The sequence below is a fragment of the Aotus nancymaae genome, unplaced genomic scaffold (assembly GCF_030222135.1).
Source record: "Aotus nancymaae isolate 86718 unplaced genomic scaffold, 86718_ANA_hifiasm-v0.15.2.pri h1tg000003l, whole genome shotgun sequence".
Lineage (NCBI taxonomy): Eukaryota > Metazoa > Chordata > Mammalia > Primates > Aotidae > Aotus > Aotus nancymaae.
The window spans coordinates 17,664,232-17,681,057 of record NW_026988414.1 but is presented as its reverse complement, the minus strand read 5'-3'; the positions used below and the strand labels follow the sequence as shown (position 1 = coordinate 17,681,057).

The 16,826-nt window shown below is 53.2% G+C and overlaps 1 protein-coding gene across 1 annotated transcript in view; it reads left to right on the top strand.

Annotated features, from left to right (window-relative positions):
* Positions 1 to 16,826, top strand: part of COL27A1 (collagen type XXVII alpha 1 chain) — a 155,383-nt gene that overhangs the window by 75,213 nt on the left and 63,344 nt on the right. Inside the window, exons 17-25 of the mRNA XM_064376659.1 lie at positions 29 to 73; positions 3,482 to 3,535; positions 4,884 to 4,937; positions 5,562 to 5,615; positions 8,141 to 8,194; positions 8,362 to 8,415; positions 10,028 to 10,072; positions 11,308 to 11,361; positions 13,865 to 13,909. Of these exons, the coding sequence (XP_064232729.1) occupies positions 29 to 73; positions 3,482 to 3,535; positions 4,884 to 4,937; positions 5,562 to 5,615; positions 8,141 to 8,194; positions 8,362 to 8,415; positions 10,028 to 10,072; positions 11,308 to 11,361; positions 13,865 to 13,909 (459 nt within the window). The remainder of the gene's footprint in view (positions 1 to 28; positions 74 to 3,481; positions 3,536 to 4,883; positions 4,938 to 5,561; positions 5,616 to 8,140; positions 8,195 to 8,361; positions 8,416 to 10,027; positions 10,073 to 11,307; positions 11,362 to 13,864; positions 13,910 to 16,826) is intronic.

The following is a 16,826-nucleotide window of genomic DNA, read 5'->3' as shown; positions in this document are numbered from 1 at the left end:
CAGCCAGCCTTGGGCCTTTGTCTTGCAGGGACTGATGGGCAGCGTGGGGGAGCCCGGACTGAAAGGTGATAAGGTGATCTGAATACTCCCTTATTGCACTGTGGTTTCTCTGCATGCCACCCCCCTCTCCGCCTGGAGGCTGCTGCTGATTTCTCGCCAGGTCCACTCCCCTGCACTCTTCCTGCCTCCCCTCTGGTCTCCCCTAAATCTGTGCTCCCCAGCTTCTTCCTGGTCACTCTGGGTGGGGCTCAGGCAGGTGGTTCTGGGAGCCCGAAGACCTCAGCAGATAGGGCATCAGCAGCTGTTGCAGCGGGCTGGGCGGCGGGGCAGGTATGTCGAGGCAGGGCTCTGAATCCAGAGTAGAGCTGAGGCCAGCATCTGGGCTTCGAAGGCAAAGCCACGGAACAAGGAGGCTTGTGGGCACAGGAGGAAGCAAATCCACATAGACCACCCTGGCATGGAATTGGGGACCCAACCTCAGAGAGCATACTGGCTGGAAATGCGACTCTGAGCCCCTGACCCACTTCTCCTCCCGCTGCCATGGGGGTGGCCACCCTTGCCATGTGTCCTCTGTGCAGCCCTGCTGCTGTGCTCTCCGTATCTTACCTGGTGCCAAACCAGAGTTGGAGGTGGGAAGATAGGCCCTGGGGGCCCAGAGCGAAGCAGCATCTGAATAGCAGAGACACAGGGCCCAGCACTCCTTGCATCCTGCTCTGTGGCCATCTTCCTGCCTGTCCTCTTCAGACCCTTGGCAAACCAGGATCCCCAAAGGGTGTGCAGGAGGGGTTCAGGGCAACCTTCCAAGTATCCACAAGACATCTGAAGGGCTGACTGCTGCGCAGGCCCTCCCGTGGTCAGATGACACCGCACCTGTCTCCAGGTGTCTCTGCTTCCCCCTACACCTGAGTCATAGGGCCAGGTGTCATGCTGCACACAATCTGAGTGCACCACATGGATCCACCCATTAATCCTCCAACCCACTATGAAATACGAAGCTTGCCTGAGGCCACACAGCTGGTAAGTAGAGAGTCACCTGGCTCCAGAGACCTCACCAGTAGAGCAGAACTGAAGTCAGAAGGTCAGAGCTGGTGAGGCTCTGGGGAGGTGGGGGAGGTCACATTTTCACAGTGCCTGCATCTCATAGCTGGAGAAACCAAGAACCAGAGAGAGAAAGAGATTTGCAGGCCAGTGGCCTCTTAGAACATTAGAATTGCTGGGTGAAAATGGACGTAGCCAGATTGGGTAGCCAGCTGGATGCAGTGCCAGTCCCAGTCCCTTCTCTGCCTGTTTCTACCTTTTCCATCTCCTCCTGTCATGCCCAAGCCTCTAGCCACCACCCACCTCTGCCTCCTTGCCCTGCTGTCTGCTACACCCCTCTGCCAGAGCCCTCCCTCTTTGAACGGGCTTTCTGATGGAGACGGGGTGGGGGCGGGGGTTCCCCTCGCTTACCTGTTTATCCCAAGGTTTGAAACATCAGTGCTCTGGAAACGTTGAAGTCATGGACAAGGGAGAAAGGAAGCCGGGGAAGTGAGAGTGTAGGCAGTGAGCTTTTTATAGGTCCCTTTGCAGAGCTGCAGGAACATGGAAATAAATGTGTTACATAGAACGCGGCTGGCTTGCTGCTGGGAGTTGCCTGGGACATTTAGAGATGTGAAAACTCTGAAAAAAAAAAAGGAGGAGGAAATTATTTTCATGCCCGTAGTTTTTAGGAAAATCAAATGTCTTTAGGGGAAAAAAGAGAGAGAGAAGGAGAAAGGAACCCCTTTTCCTTTGGTGGGGAGGAGTCTTACAGCTGTGTTCCGATCGGCCACGCACACATCCGTGTCCCCTGGCCCTACCCTGGACTGACAGAGCCATCCCTTCATGTTCCGAGGTTGCTCCTGCCTCAGATCCCGGATTTTCCATGACCCAGCCTGGCCTCATTCCCACTTACAACCGCTGGCTCCCTCTCGCAGCCTGGAGAAGCATTCTGGAAGCAGATCTCCTGCTCCGAGCCCAGCTCTTTTCAAATTCATTGTCCTGATATCCGAGGTGCCTTTTAAACTTTCCTTGTTTTTCTATTGTAACTCTTTTTTTTTTTTTTTTTAACCCCTTCACTCCTCTCTTGGACATTAAAAAAAAAATGTCCTGTGGTTCTCCAAACACCAGGATGTTGTACAGGATTTTCCAAATTGGAAAAACCAAAATAAGTTCAAAAGAAGTTGTTTTTTTTTTAAATTCTGACTTTTGTTCTACTGAGGAAGTTCTTTTGCTGGGTCGTGGCCCTAGCCGTGTGTGGGTTTTCTAAGGTGCTCCATTCTTCCTGGGTTTTTCTCCCCATTCTTCCTCCTGCTCCCAGGGACGTAAATGTTTTGTGAATCCTGGGGCCAACAGAGTGTCAGTCATGTCCAACGTGGAGGGCTGGATAGGGTGAGGTGAGGCCTGTCAGGTGGTTCTGGCCCTAAGGGGAAGCAGCTCCCAATCTGGACTGCACCCGTTCAGAACATGGCTAAAAACGGGGAGGGAGCAGAAGAGACCTCCAGCAGCCGGAACCAGTGCAGTACATTGTGTTAGAAGAGAAACACCCAGACCTAAGTCAAGACCAGTTTACTCACTGTTTACACGTAGTCTTAACAAGCCAGGACATCTGATTTCCCATGCTATAGCTGATTAAAAGCAGTTAATTAGAAATAGACTAGCTGCCCGTAATCCCAGCACTTTGGGAGGCTGAAGCGGGCAGATCATCTGAGTGCAGGAGTTCAAGATCCACTTGGGCAATATGACGAAACCCCGTCTTTACTAAAAATACAAAAAAAAAAAAAAAAAAAAAAGCCGGGCGTGGTGGCATGTGACTGTAGTCCTAGCTACAGGGGAGGCTGAGGTGGGAGAATCACCTGAGCTCAGGAGGTCAAAGCTTCAGCGAGCCGAGATCATGCCACTGCTTTCCAACCTGGGCAACCAGAGTGAGACGCCATCTCAAAAAAAAAAAAAAAAAAAAATAGACCAAAGCTGATTGCTGGCACAGAAACCCCCACAGGAGGAGAAAGTCACAGCTCAGCCTGATTGTGAAAGCTATCAAACAGCAGACACAAACACTCCGAAACCACAGTGGCGCGGGGCCCTTATCCACACGCCGTCGCCCCTGTGTCACAGTACTAGTTGATGATGAGGAGGTTGAAGGCTCAGACACTTCATTTGCCCTGCGTCAGTTCCCCGTGCAAGGCCGGGTGACACTGGGCACTGGGCAGTTTAGCTTCTGTTAGGGGCGCTTTCAGCCATCCCAGGCAGCTCCAGGCAAGTCTGCACATCGACCGGCTCATCCCCCGCCATGGCCTGCTTTCCTCACCGGGGGCCCGTCCTTTCCTCTCACAAGGCCGCTGCCGGCCAGATCCGACTTGGGGAACAGCCTCGGCACAGCTGTACCTCGACAGGGGGTCTGTGGGGGAGGCTTCCAGAGCCCGTGTGGTCTCCATTGTAACCTTCTTTGCTGATGTGTACTTAGGGTGAACAAGGGGTTCCAGGTGTGTCAGGAGACCCCGGATTCCAAGGAGACAAGGTAATTGCATTGGATTTTCCCCTCCCCCTGCCCCGCCCCCGCCCTGCTGTTCCCCTGGTCCTGGCTTCCTTCCTAGGGCCCGTCATGGGCCAGGACCCACCTGTGAGACGGCTGCCTTTGAAATTGATCCAGGCTTCTCCATCTTTGATCCACTCATCATCTCTTCTTTGGACTTTACTGGGGCCTCCTAACTTATTTCTGGGCCACAGCCTCTTGCTTTCTCTCTGTCTTCCTTACTGCCTCCGGACTGTTCTTCTGAGGGTAAAGCTCTGCTCTTTGCTCACACACCACACACCATCCAGGGCTCCCTATTGCTCTCAGAATGACTCTGGCTCCCTAACCATGCATCAGGACCCCAGTGAGTGCTCTCTCTAATACCCCCCCGCTCTCCCCCTTCCAGCCCCGTACTCCAGCCCCACTGAACTGCCCACCGTGTGCCTCTGCACACACACACAGACTGCTCCCACCCAGGACCGCCTCCCCCCAGCCTCTCCACACCACCCTGCTCAGAGGCTGTTTTTCCCACCTACTCAGAAAGTGGCCATTTCACTCTCTCAGTGCCCTGAGGGGCATGTTCTTCCCTCACTGGTGGCACCGCCTTATTTCTCCTCTGATTTAGGGGTGCCTGTGATGAGTCCCCTGCTGGACAGTGAGTTCCCTGAAACCAAGGCTCCAGACGGCCCTGATGGAGCTTGGCTCAGGGTCCTGCCCTTGATCGCGAATGTTTAGGATAAGGTCGAGGGAGTGAGTAACTGGCCTTGCTCACTGACAGATCGACTACGGGGTCAAACTGAGGTGACCTTGACTTCGAAAGCCCAGCTGTGGGTCTGCTGAGACTGGCTCCCCTTTGCCTGTGTCTGGCATCATGTGGCCACATCTGGACTCTCCCGGCCAGTCAACGAGGCCCAGATGTTGGCCAGCTCTCCCTCTTCCTTTCCCCTCCCTCCTTGCTGGCCTGTCCTGACCCAGCCTCCATGGCTCCACGTTGTGAACTGTAGCAGGCCTGGCTTTTTCCCTGCTGGACCTAGTCTCCAGGGTTCCCCAGGCGTCAAGGGCACCACAGAGCCTGCGCTCAGCCCCAGCGTCCCTGATTCTTCCTGGTGAGGACAGGCGCTGCTGTTTCATGTTAGCATTTCCTCGGGGCCAGCCATTTCCTCGGGGCCAGCCTATAGGGGTGCCAGGCAGGTGTGATCGAAGCCAGAGCTCGCAGCAAGGAAAGGAAGGAAAGAGCTCATCCTCCTCCAAGGCGGGCGTTCTCTGGGCCTGGGGCCAGCAGGAGGAGTGGGCGGCTGTTCACCTGGCCATTTCTCTTCCTCACTAACCCGAGCCTGCTCTGGGTCTCTTCCAGGGGAGCCAGGGGTTGCCAGGGTTCCCCGGTGCACGGGGGAAGCCAGGGCCTCTGGTAAGTACGTGCTCCTCCAGCACCCCCAAACTTCACACTCTCCAACTGATCATGGAACGTGGGCGAGGACACCCTGACCTCCAGGACTTCATTCCGTCCTGCAGCAGAACTCCTGGGGACATGCTGGGCAGGGAAGGAGTGGGATCTGCTCATTTCACAGATGAGGACTGTGAGAGGCTCAGAAACTCACCCAGCCTCAGAGGCAGGCCTTATTCACTGACAAAGCTCTGATGAGGTTCTGGGGTTCCTGATGCCTTGTAAACAGTAGCGATGTTATCAATAACCACAGTGGCTGTCACTTATTGAGTGTCACTGTGCATCAAACCCTTTCTGTACTGTTTCTTTGAAGGCTACCAACTACCCCAGGAGTTAGGGAATTAATGTGGCTCCCATTTTACAGCCGGGCAAACTGAGATTCCCAAAGGTGAAGTGACTTGCCGAGGGTCCCATGGCTAGGAAGTGCAGGAGGCAGAGTTTGAATGGTCACTCCTTCTAGTTGTCCAGGCAGATTTTATGCACATGTTCCTGAACTTTCCAACCACCTACAGCCAGGGAGTAACACGGGAAGTTCATGGAAGGTGGGGCCCTCACCCCTGCCTCCCTGCAATCTCTTCTCTTCCACAGGGCAAAGTTGGAGACAAAGGATCTATTGGGTTTCCCGGGCCCCCTGGACCCGAGGTATGTGATGCCCCATTTCTCTGTCTTTCTGCAGCTAGGACTTGGTCTCATACTTGGGAAACTAAGGCCCAGAGATGGGAAAAGACTTGCTTTAGATCATGCAGGATATGAGAGATGAGGCTGAGGGAGAGATTCCTAGATCAGCAATCGTTTACATTCCCCCTCTGCTCTTCTGCTCTTATCGAGAGGCTCTCAAAAGTCAGCAGGGAAAAAGAGCTGTCCTCAGAGGCCTCTGCCAACTTTGTGGCCACCGCAGCTTTGTGATTCATGAAAGCCCTCTGTGCGCCACTGGGCCCCTCACAGGACATTCTCCACTCAGAGTTCCCGCTCCAAGCCCTGGAACGTTCCTAACCACCCACAGGCACTCTGGAACTTTCTAACCACCCACAGCCACTCTGGAATGGTTCAGGCCTCAGAGCTTCTGGGTACGGGGAGCAAGAGGTAAATGCAAAATTTGGGCTTTTGAATGAAGAATGAGAAATAAGGATAGATTTAGCAATTCATATAATAACTTTAGTTAAGTAAGGAGAGACCCTGAGGGTTTCTGATGCGTGTGATCATTGGCATAGGTAGCTACACCTGAATGATCAACTTGGAGTTCACACGTAGTGGAGCGAAGCAAGCTGGCTGGGTTCTCTTTGACCCTGCTCTCTTTAACATGGGTCTCGTGTCTTGAGAACTGGGCTGAGCAGGAGCCAGGGCTGCTGTCCATCTCAGGATCATCAGCACCCAGGGCCAACCCCAGCTGGAGCCCCCCTCCCACAACGCCCTGGCTTCTGGGTCTTGCTCACCCATGAGGTCTCTGCATCCAGGACGAAAGTGTGGCTCCGTGGATCGGCCAGACCCTTCCAAGGATCGCTCCTGCTATCACTCAGATGGATGAGGAAATGTTTCCTAAAAGCTACAAGTTCTCACTTTCCACTGTGTTGACTTTGGCCGTAACACAGTCCTATCTTTAGACAAATGGACTTGGCCTCTCCTGCATGGCCCCAGTTCCCTCCTCTGGTCACTGGAAAAAGGCTTTTCTGGGAGTCCGGCTTTCCCAGCATTCTGGCCCGTGAGGGTGGAAAGCATGCTCCCTCACATTTATGAGGCACCTCCTGGTGCCAGGAGGCCTTGTAGCGTCTTGGAGATGAGAACTTGCTGAATCGCCACGGCAGCCACATGAGGGAGATGTTACTATCACCAGTTTACAGTTGAAGGAACTGAGTCACAGAGCAGGCAAGTGGCCTTCCCAGGGTTGCTCCACCGTGTGGGAGCAAATAAGGTCTGTTTGGGCTCTCTCCTGGGTCCCTGGACAATTTAGCCATCAGCCCCTCCCATCTTTGTGTGTGTTTTGATTGGCCGACTCTGTAGCCGAGAGATAGCTCTGCTCCATTGAAGGCGGAAGCTGATAAGCACGGGAGCTGATAAGTGTGTCAGCACCCTGCCTGCTTCTTTGCCTGCTTGCCCAGAGACCATGGGAGGGAGCTCCAGCTCTCCAGCACGAGGGTGAATTCTCTCTTACTCATCAATGGGTCAGATGCGAGTTAACATCAGCATCCTGACTGCCAAGTTCTCACGTAGAGATGGGCCCACCCCAGGCAGACTTCTTTTCCCAGGGTACAGGACCCAAAATCATTTGGGATGCAGATTTTTACTGAGCACTTGCAACTTTGCTTGTTCCATTTAAACTAAGAACAGCCCTGTAAGAGAGATGCTAGGGGCACCATTTTACAGATGAGGAAGCTGAGGCCCGGAGAGGCTAAGGAACTTGCCCAGGGTCACACAGGAGAAGGACAGGTCTCTGGGAACTGGGGAACTGGCTTCCAAATTGTGCAAAGACCACGGTGGGGAGAGGGAGCCCCTGTACTCTGTGGGGCCCTGAGGAGGAGCACAAGGATACTGAGGGGAAGGGAGGTGATTCCACTGCATGCAGAAAGAACCTTCTATTGCACAGTCTTCCCATGGGAATGGCCCTCATCAGGAAGCAGGGAGCCCCCACGGGTAGAGTGGGGCAGAGAGGGAACCCCCACGGGTGGAGTGGGGCAGAGTCTAACACATGTGGCCAGGATGTAGGAAGGACTTCAGCTTAATTAAGTCAGCACTTCTCAGTGCTTTCAAAGTCACAGCAAACCCAGAAAATAATCCTCTCCGCAGGATTACTGCAGTCAAAAGACAAGACTTCTCAGGGCAGGGTGTGGCTGGCTCTGGGGAGCAATGTCCCTGGACACCTATGACTGACCCGGTAGCGACACCAGATTTGAAAATAACGACCTTGAATGTGACCTTGCATGTTACGACCTTCATGCTTTCCTGCATTCGTCCCATTTATTGTCTCAGCAACTCTCTGAGGTGTCAGGGCTGGAGCCACACCTCCTGTTTTAGATCTCAGGATTGTGGGATCAAAGTGGTTAGCTGACCAGCCTGGGGGCCCATCCCAGCAGGATGAGATGGAAACCCAGGTCAGTCCCCCTGTAAGACACAGACCCATAGCACTCCCTTCACGGCCCCCCTGGGTGACCCTGCTCTCTGCTTCCCTGCAGGGATTCCCAGGAGACATCGGCCCCCCTGGGGACAACGGCCCAGAAGGCATGAAGGTGAGTCCCTGCCCAGGGTAGTTCCAGTTGGAGAAGCAGACAGCTCTGCAGAAACCACAGGCCTCAAGGGCTGGCTGCCTGGCTTGGAAGCAGGGGGTGCCTTGCCAGCCTGTGATGGTGATGGAGGTACTGCCTCTGAGACTCCCTTTTTGTTCCCTTCTCCCCAGGGTAAGCCTGGAGCCCGAGGCCTGCCGGGACCCCGTGGGCAGCTGGGGCCCGAGGTGAGACTGTCTGGCTCTGCTCCACTGCCCATCCTGGCCTGACTGCAGCCCCCAGCCTGCCCTGTCCTGGGTAATGAAGGCCTTAGCTGGAGGCTGGAGTCCCCTCAGCCAGGACACCACCCAGGGCTGCCCCAGACTCACCCAGCAGCCCTGCCCCGTGCTCCCTCCAGGGACCTTCTCTGCCCTGCTGTCACGTGGCAGGGTGGCTTCCCCCCGCCCTCCCTCCGCTGCACCCTCGTCACCCTGGATTTTTCTTTCCCAGAACTGCTGCCACTGCCATGCTTATAGTAGCAGTTTATCAGGGCATTGATGGGGAGTGGGAATTGTCAGCCCCATTTTACAGGTGAGGCCACCGAGGCCCAGAGAGGGAAAGAGAGTTGGGTCTCATGGTTAGTAGCAGGCACCACAGTGGGAACCCAGGTCTGCTTGAGCTCAAAGCTCATGACATACATCCTATGCTGTCAACTCTGGGCTTCCTGGGAGTGGCCTGGGGGCACCTCCAGAATATTACAATGACTTGCACAAATAGTGGCAAAGCATCGATTTGCTTATTTACGTGCACTTGGTGAAGTGCATGGGGAAGGGTCTCTATGGGCCTGCTGGAGCATCAGGTGGGCACTAGATGGGTGGACCTCTGATTTTGCCTTGTGCACGAGGCCATGCTTAGCTTTCCCATGCCCCACCTACCTTACCTCAGATGCCAGGCCCCCGTGACACACAGCCCTGGGCTGAGGGTGCAGGAAGCCCAGATTCACCGCCAACGCAGGCGGGCATCCAGCTGACATGGATCCCTTCTTGGGCTGGCTCTGGGTCTGGCGGGGTCCCAGTGTTGGCTCTGCTTTCTTGGAAGCTGGGGGAGAGGAGCTGGGGGGTGGTTCTGGAGGGAGCCCCTTGGTCAGGCCTGGCATGCCAGAAGGAGCCTGTTCAGAGGCCGTCTGAGCCTGTGAGGGTTGCGGGGACCTGGAGAGTCTCATGGACCAGAAATGGGAAAGAAAGGGAGAGCAGGGAACGGCACCAGCCACGTGCTTCTGTCTACACTCACATTACCACTCAAAAACCCTATGTATGTCTGGCACTTGTTCACAGCTTCATTCATTCATTCATTCACCAAACACCCACTAAACACTGCACCGTCCTCAGTGATATTTGGGGGTGGCTGCAAGAATGAATAAGGCATCATTGCTGTCCTCCAGGAACTCAGTGAAGCCAGTTATTATACTTGAGGATGATCTTCTCCACTCTGGGAAACTGAGGCACAGCGAGGCTGAGATCTACTAGTGAGCAAACGGCAGAACTCAGAGCTTACATCTTTGAGCTGCAGCTTGAGGCTCTGTTCCTGACAGCACACAATGGGGTTTAACTCTCATGCCCAGGACCGTGAAGCCCAGAGTCTCCATTCACTGGAAGTCACTGTGTAACCTGGGCTCTAGGCCATGACCAGTGGAGCCTCTGCCCTGGGGGAGGTCCAGGCAGGTGGGCCAGCCATGCCATTGCTCTCTGTCCAGGAGGGCTCTCCTCTGTCCATCCCTTTCCCTCATACAGGACAAGATCTCTGCAAGTCCAACTGGATTAATTTTCTCCTTTTTTCCTCTCTCGTGTCTCCCAATTCTAGGGAGATGAGGGACCCATGGGGCCACCAGGGGCCCCTGGCTTGGAGGTGAGTATCACTGGCCTGGGGGAGGTGGGATTCGTGGGAGCTGAGCCAGCTGTGCACCGGCAGGGTAACGTCTGGCCAGTGCTCCAGAGAAGTCATCAGTGAGGGCCTTGGACTAAGCCAGAGAGAGGACTAGGACAGACCCCAAAGGAGAAGGAGAAGAGCCAGGAAACTGTCACTGCCCACCTCCTATATGCCGGGTGCTTTGTGTCAGTATCCTCCTAGGTTCTCCCATGTCACAGGACTGCTTTCCTTGGTTTCATTAGAGAAGAGGCAAACGAGAGTGAAGGCTTCAGCTCAACATCTCACAGCCAGGCAGTGGGGATGCCCGCCTGGGACCTCAGCCCAAGCTCTCTGCACTGTTGCAAGCTGTCTTCCCCAAGTCCCTTGTCCCACACCCCCTCTTCATCGCAGCCACTGCATAAACCGGCAGTTCATGAAATTTGTGGTATCCGGACCTCTTACGCTCTTAAAAATGATGGAGGACCCAAAGAGCTTTGTTTGTGTGGGTTACATCTACTGATATTAGTAATTAAAAGCAAGAGACTTTAGATGTATTTATTCATTCATTCATTGAAGATTAATCATAAACTCATTTCCTGTTAATGAAAATAATAGTTTTAGGAGAATTCACTCTATTTTCCATGGCAAAAATAATTGAGTGGGAAGAGTGGCATTGTGTCACTATGTTTGCAGATCTTTTTAGTGTCTAGCCTAATAGAAGTCAGCTGGCTTCTCCACTCTGCTTCTGCTTTCAATCCACGGACAGTATCGCAGGTCATGCAGCCCCACAAGAGTGAGAATGACAAAGGCAAATGACATCTTAGTGTGATTATGAAAATCATTTCAACCTCGTGAACCTTCTGAAAGGATCTTAGGGACCCCTGGAGTCCTCAGGCCACGCTTTGGGGACCACTGGCATAAACTCTCCCCTTCCCAGTGCCCCTGATCATCGGCCAAGTCCCTTCCTTTCCCTCGCTCCCTGAAGGCAGGTGTCATCATCCTCATTTGCAACAAGAAGACCAACCCAGGGATGGGGGAGGCTTCCCTGAGTTCACGCAGCTGGAGACCCTGCCTGTATTTTAGGACAGCTGGCCACCTAGTGACTCAGGGTTCTATGTTCCTGTCTTCCCAGGGCACTGGCCCTCTATAGCCATGGGTACCCTGTGCCAGGTCCTTGGAGCTCCTGGACCCCAGCAATGTTGCCCCTGCCCAGCTTACCTCTCTCTCTGTTGCAGGGTCAGCCTGGCAGGAAGGGGTTTCCTGGGAGGCCTGGCTTGGATGGCGTGAAGGTGAGGGGACCTGGAGATGCCTGGGGCCAAGAGGAAGGAGGGGGTCCTACATATTAGGGCCCCAAGTCAAGCCCCAAATCCCATGGCCAGTTGTGAAAAGGGAGAAAAAATTGGTCCCCATTTGGAATAAAGCATTGGTAAAAGAGAAAAAAAAATGGACATAACCTAAGGGTCCAACTGGGGAGGATCATTCAAGTAGTAGGGTATAGCACAGCCACCCTGGATGGTAAGTCAGGCTATTTTACAGGACCGGAAGATGCCTGTGTATGGGGTAGTGGTGGTGAGGAAACAGGTTATAAAAGGGGATGCTCAAGTGTGAGCCAGTGGCAGGGGCTAGGTTGCACTTCCCTCCCTCTCTCCCTCCCTCCTTCCTCCCTCCCTCCCTCCCTCCCTCCTTCCTTCCTTCCTCCCTCCCTCCCTCCCTCCCTGCCTCCTTCCTTCCTTCCTTCCTCCCTCCCTCCCTCCCTCTCTCCTTTCTTCCTTCCTTCCTTCCTCTCTTCCTCTCTTTCTTTCTTTCAAGATGGAGTTTCACTCTTGTTGCCCAGGCTGGAGTGCAACGGCACGATCTTGGCTCACTGCAACCTCTGCCTCCCAGGTTCAAATGATTCTCCTGCCTCAGCCTCCCAAGTAGCTGGGATTACAGGCATGTTGCACCCCCATGCCCAGCTAATTTTGTATTTTTAGTAGAGATGGGGTTTCTCCATGTTGATCAGGCTGGTCTTGAACTCTCGACCTCAGGTGATCCCTCGTCTTGTCCTCCCAAAGTGCTGGGATTACAGGTGTGTACCACCACGCCTGGCTGCACCCTGTTTCTTTATGCACAGGGCAGAGGCTAGGAAGTGGACAGGGGTCATCTCTGGGTGGTGGAATAACAGGAGATTTTCATTTTCTTCTGTGGGCCTCTATATTTTCCCTATTATACACAAATAAATAGGCAGTACATATATTAATAGGGTTTTTTAAAAAATGTTATTAAAAAAGACCTGGCAGTACATATATTAATAGGGCTTTTTAAAAATGTTATCAAAAAAAGGTAGGAGAGAAATGACCCTCACCCCATGGGCAGCCTCACTTCATGGTTTTCCAAGGACTCTGCTTGAGTTGGAGTTTCCCAGCCATTCTGAGCAAAAGATCATCTGGTCAAGTTTACAGATGGGTAGACCCACAGGAAATTAGGGCAGAGCCAGGGGGAGCCCAGGTCATCCATATCTCCCTCCCTTCTGGGGAAATGGCCCACTTATCTATCCTGGTTTTCACGAGGTCCAGGAAGGAGCTGAAGGAGGAAAAGTCTCCACCTGGACTTGCAGTAAGCCACATCCATGTATGTGCCAAGCTCCTGGCTAGCCCGAGCCCATGTCCTGCTGTCTGAGGTTTCGGCCTCTCTCCCTCAGATACCAGTTGGGTTTCTGTGGTGGGAGCGGTGACATTGTCTGTGTGGATTTATCCCATGGGTCTACTGTGGGGAGACCTGGGCAGCTGTGGCCGCCTGAGGAGCAGAAGCCACCTCAGCATGGGATAAAACAGGCAGACAAGGCCGAGATAGGCCACCCAATGTGAAAGTGGGATGGAGCCTTGAAGACAAATGCATCTGATTTCCCTTCTTTATAGCTGGGGAGGCTGAGCCCAGAGCAGGGATACTCACCCCGGCCACCTGTGAGCTGGTGGCAGAGCTCTGGTGGGTTGAGGTCTACGATCCTCGTACCCTGATGCCCCGTTTCCCTGCCCTTTCTGTGATAGGGCAGCCTGTTGCAGTGGGAATGTGTGTGTGTGTGCGCGTGTGTGTGTGTGTGTGTGTGTGTGTGTTTGAGACAGAGTCTTACTCTTGTCACCCAGGCTGGAGTACAGTGGCACCATCTCAGCTCACTGCAACCTCCGCCTCTGGGGTTCAAGCAATTCTGCTGCCTCAGCCTCCCAAGTAGCTGTGATTACAGGCATGTACCACCATACCCGGCTAATTTTTGTATTTTTAGTCGAGGCGGGGTTTCTCCATGTTGGCCAGGCTGATCTCGAACTCTTGACCTCAGGTGATCCACCTGCCTCGGCCTCCCAAAGTGCTGGGGTTACAGGCATGAGCGATGGCACCTGGCCAGGAATATGTATTTTAACCAGGCAGATCAAGGTTTCAGTTCTAGCCCTACCTCTGACTGACTGTGTGACCTCAGGCAGGTCGCTTCACCTCTCTGGGCTTCATTTTCCACCTCCACAAAACGCAGTGGACTTCTGAAGGACCTAGATGAGACATACACATCTGGGTGCTGAGTAAGCCAAGGCCCCCTCAGAGGGAATGGGTGACTAGAGTCATGTCTGCCCGCGGCTCTGTCCAAGTACCCCTTTGTCTCTGCCATTTGTTGGGGGGGGCGGTTCTCCAAGGCCACACACTGGAAATAAGATCCCTGGTTCATCCCCACCAGTGGCAACGAAGGCCAGCAGGCCTGGGGAAGTCCCAGGAGGTCTAGACGTCTGTCTCCCATCCTGATCCATCCTCCTCTTTGTCTCTTCGCAGGGGGAACCAGGGGATCCTGGCCGGCCGGGGCCTGTGGGAGAGCAGGTTAGTTAGCCACGGTCTCTGTTTGAATGAATGGCCCCATTTATTGGGCCCTTACTCTGCCAAGCCCTTTGCCAAGCGCCCTACATGCACCACCTTGTGTAATTCTCAGAACAATTCCAGAGGCAGTTCAGTCCTCTACCCTTTTCATGGATGTGGACAGTGACCCTCACATCCATGCGAGGCAGTGTCTGAATGAGAAAGCCACGTGGATTGCAGTCAGAACAGCTTCTCCCCACAGCCTGACTCTACACGCAGGTTTTTGGTGCATTTGCCCAAAGAGGTTACATGCCTGCTGTCCCAGGACATTAAAACTGCAAGAGCCCTTGGCAATCCTTGCTTGTGTTCCCCTCAGCTTATAGATCAGGAAGCCGAAGGCCACTGAAGGGTTATCACTTGCCAAGGGCCCTTGGTCTAAGCATCCCTAAATTACATAGAAAATGAAATTCAAACCAGTGGCTCTGGCTGGTTGAGAAGCTGGGTCAAGGTCTGAAGAAGAGAAGAGATTGCAACTAGTCATTAAAATAGAGGTTTGAGGATCACGACCTTCAATTAAAGTCCAGAGAAACAGCTCTGAGTGATGGGCGGACAGACAGCTTCAGTCCTTCCTGCCCAGCCCTGGGGCCTCCTGAAAGCTTAACCTTTGGACTCTGAGAGGGAGAGGTGTGGACCTCCTTCACTCCTTCAAATTAGAGCTCATTCCTGGATGGGGCTTCCTCGAGCCGGAACGGGCTTCCTCGAGCCGGAAGGACTGGTGCTGTATGGATGGCCGTAGAGGAATCTGGCTGCACCACGAAGCCCCATCAGTGGCGTGAGACTCACACACGATGGGATTCCTCACTAGGCTGCAACATCTGTTGGGGAAGAAAGGAATTAAAGCAGGGGGAGGCCTAGATTTTTGAAATCTTTCCAGTGTCATTCGAGCGCATTCTGTGGGAAGCCCGGGAGTTTGGAAAGGCTGCTGCGGCCTGGATCTATTTCCTCATTGGAAAAAAAAAAAAAAAAAGGCAATGTGATCAGCAAATTCAATTTCATAGTTATGCTAATGGTAGGGCCCTCGGGAAATAGATATACAGGGTCTTGGAATTCAGAACACAAAACATCCTTGGAAATCTAAGAGCCATCACTGTTTTTTGTGCCTTGGATTTCTTCGCCAGATTGGGAAAGCCCAAGGATCCCCTTCTCAGAGTAGAGTTTGTAAATGCATCAAATTAAAAACAAAGGAAACTGATTATGTGGAAATGCAATCATGAACATATGTTAAAATGTAATATATTCCTGTATGTGCTTCTTTAGCAAAGCATTAGATGATGAGATCGAGCAGCAGATATAACAGCGGCCTCAATTTTGAAGTAACGCCAAGCCTTAGTGATGTATTTTGAGATCTCTGCAGCAATGATTGTAATGCGACATGTCACTTTCTGGGACAGTCCCAGGTCCTGGTAATCCTACTGTGGTTTGTTGCCTACACTCATATTTGAGGCAAATGCTAAATTTCAATTCAAGGTTCATGAATAGTTAAAGAGTTAGAATTTTTTTCCATTCAAGTTGATAGACCCTCTGAATTCCATTCATAGACCCTGACAGAGACCCCAGATTTAGAACCCCCAGATTCTAGTCTGTGTTGGCAATCTGGGATTTATGGAGGAGAAGCAGGTTTGACCAAGATCACCACCAAGTGGGACGGTGGCAGAGCTAGGAGGGGTGGGAACCTTGCTGGGAGCAGCCCAGGCTCATTTGGTGAGCAGAGCACCCAGCTTGCTGCCCAGGCAGCTTGGACAGTAACCGGAAGGAGGCAGAGCTGGACCCCTGTGGCTGCTATAAGGCACCTGGAGGTACCATGCCAGTCATTCCCTTGGCCCCCACCCCGTATGGTCACAGTGAAAAGGCGGGTATTCACTGCAGAAGCAGAGGATCCCTGGGAAAGTTCTGAAGCTCACACCACAGGACATCCTTGTAATCATAGTGTTGGGTCGGTGCCATTATAATGGCAAAAACTGCAGTTACTTTTGCAACAACCCAATAGCAGCTACATTTATTAGTCACCCGTTAGGTACCAGACTCTGTGCCAACTACTATCTACACAATCGTCTCTGGCAGTAGGTATTATCCTCATTTTGCAAAGGAGAAACTGAGGCTCTGGGAAGTTAAGTAACTTATCCAAGATCTCACAGGCAGTAACGTGACTGTCAGAGACAAGATTGACACTGAGGTCTGCTGAGTTCCCAACGCCTGCCCCGAGGGGCTGAAAAACTCTCTGATCTCCTGAGCCCTGGCATGTATCTAACAGAGCACAGGCTGCTTGCCAGGCCCTGGCGAAAGTGCTGGGATAGGGCATGGGTCTTGCCTTCAAGACGCGCTGTCCAGAGGCAGCCATGTATGTAAACACGCCACGCCGAGCTGTCTAGTCCAGCTCGGGGTCTATAGCCTTTTCCTTCTCAGCTGCATCCCCAATGCCTAGCATATGAGAAGAGGCAGAAAAGCTCCCATAGCAGACAATGGCCCTTTTTCTGGAGGCCATGTGAGGACCAGGCCAACTTCCTCCCCAAAACTGGGGACTTGGTCCTGCCTGTGTGGCGTTCACTGTGAGTAACAATGCTGCCTCCTCCTGTGCCCACCTTGCCCGCATGAGAGGAGCCAGCTGTGCCCGCAGCTTTCAGATCTGCTTCTCCATCGACCTGCCTGGATTTCTGGGGCTGGCTTCCCTGGGCCGGCCTCAAGAATGGGCCTGCCAGGATGTTCTGGGGACCATACCCCAGAGGGAATCCCAGGGGTGGGGGTCAGGATGGGGCACTTGCTGTGTGGCTCTTATTCATTAGGATCCTGTTTGGCTTCTTGTTTGAGGTTTATGACCCGCTTGCGTTCCCGGACTCAGCATCTCATAAATTTAAAGTAGCTATGAAATTTCTGTTTCTCTGGG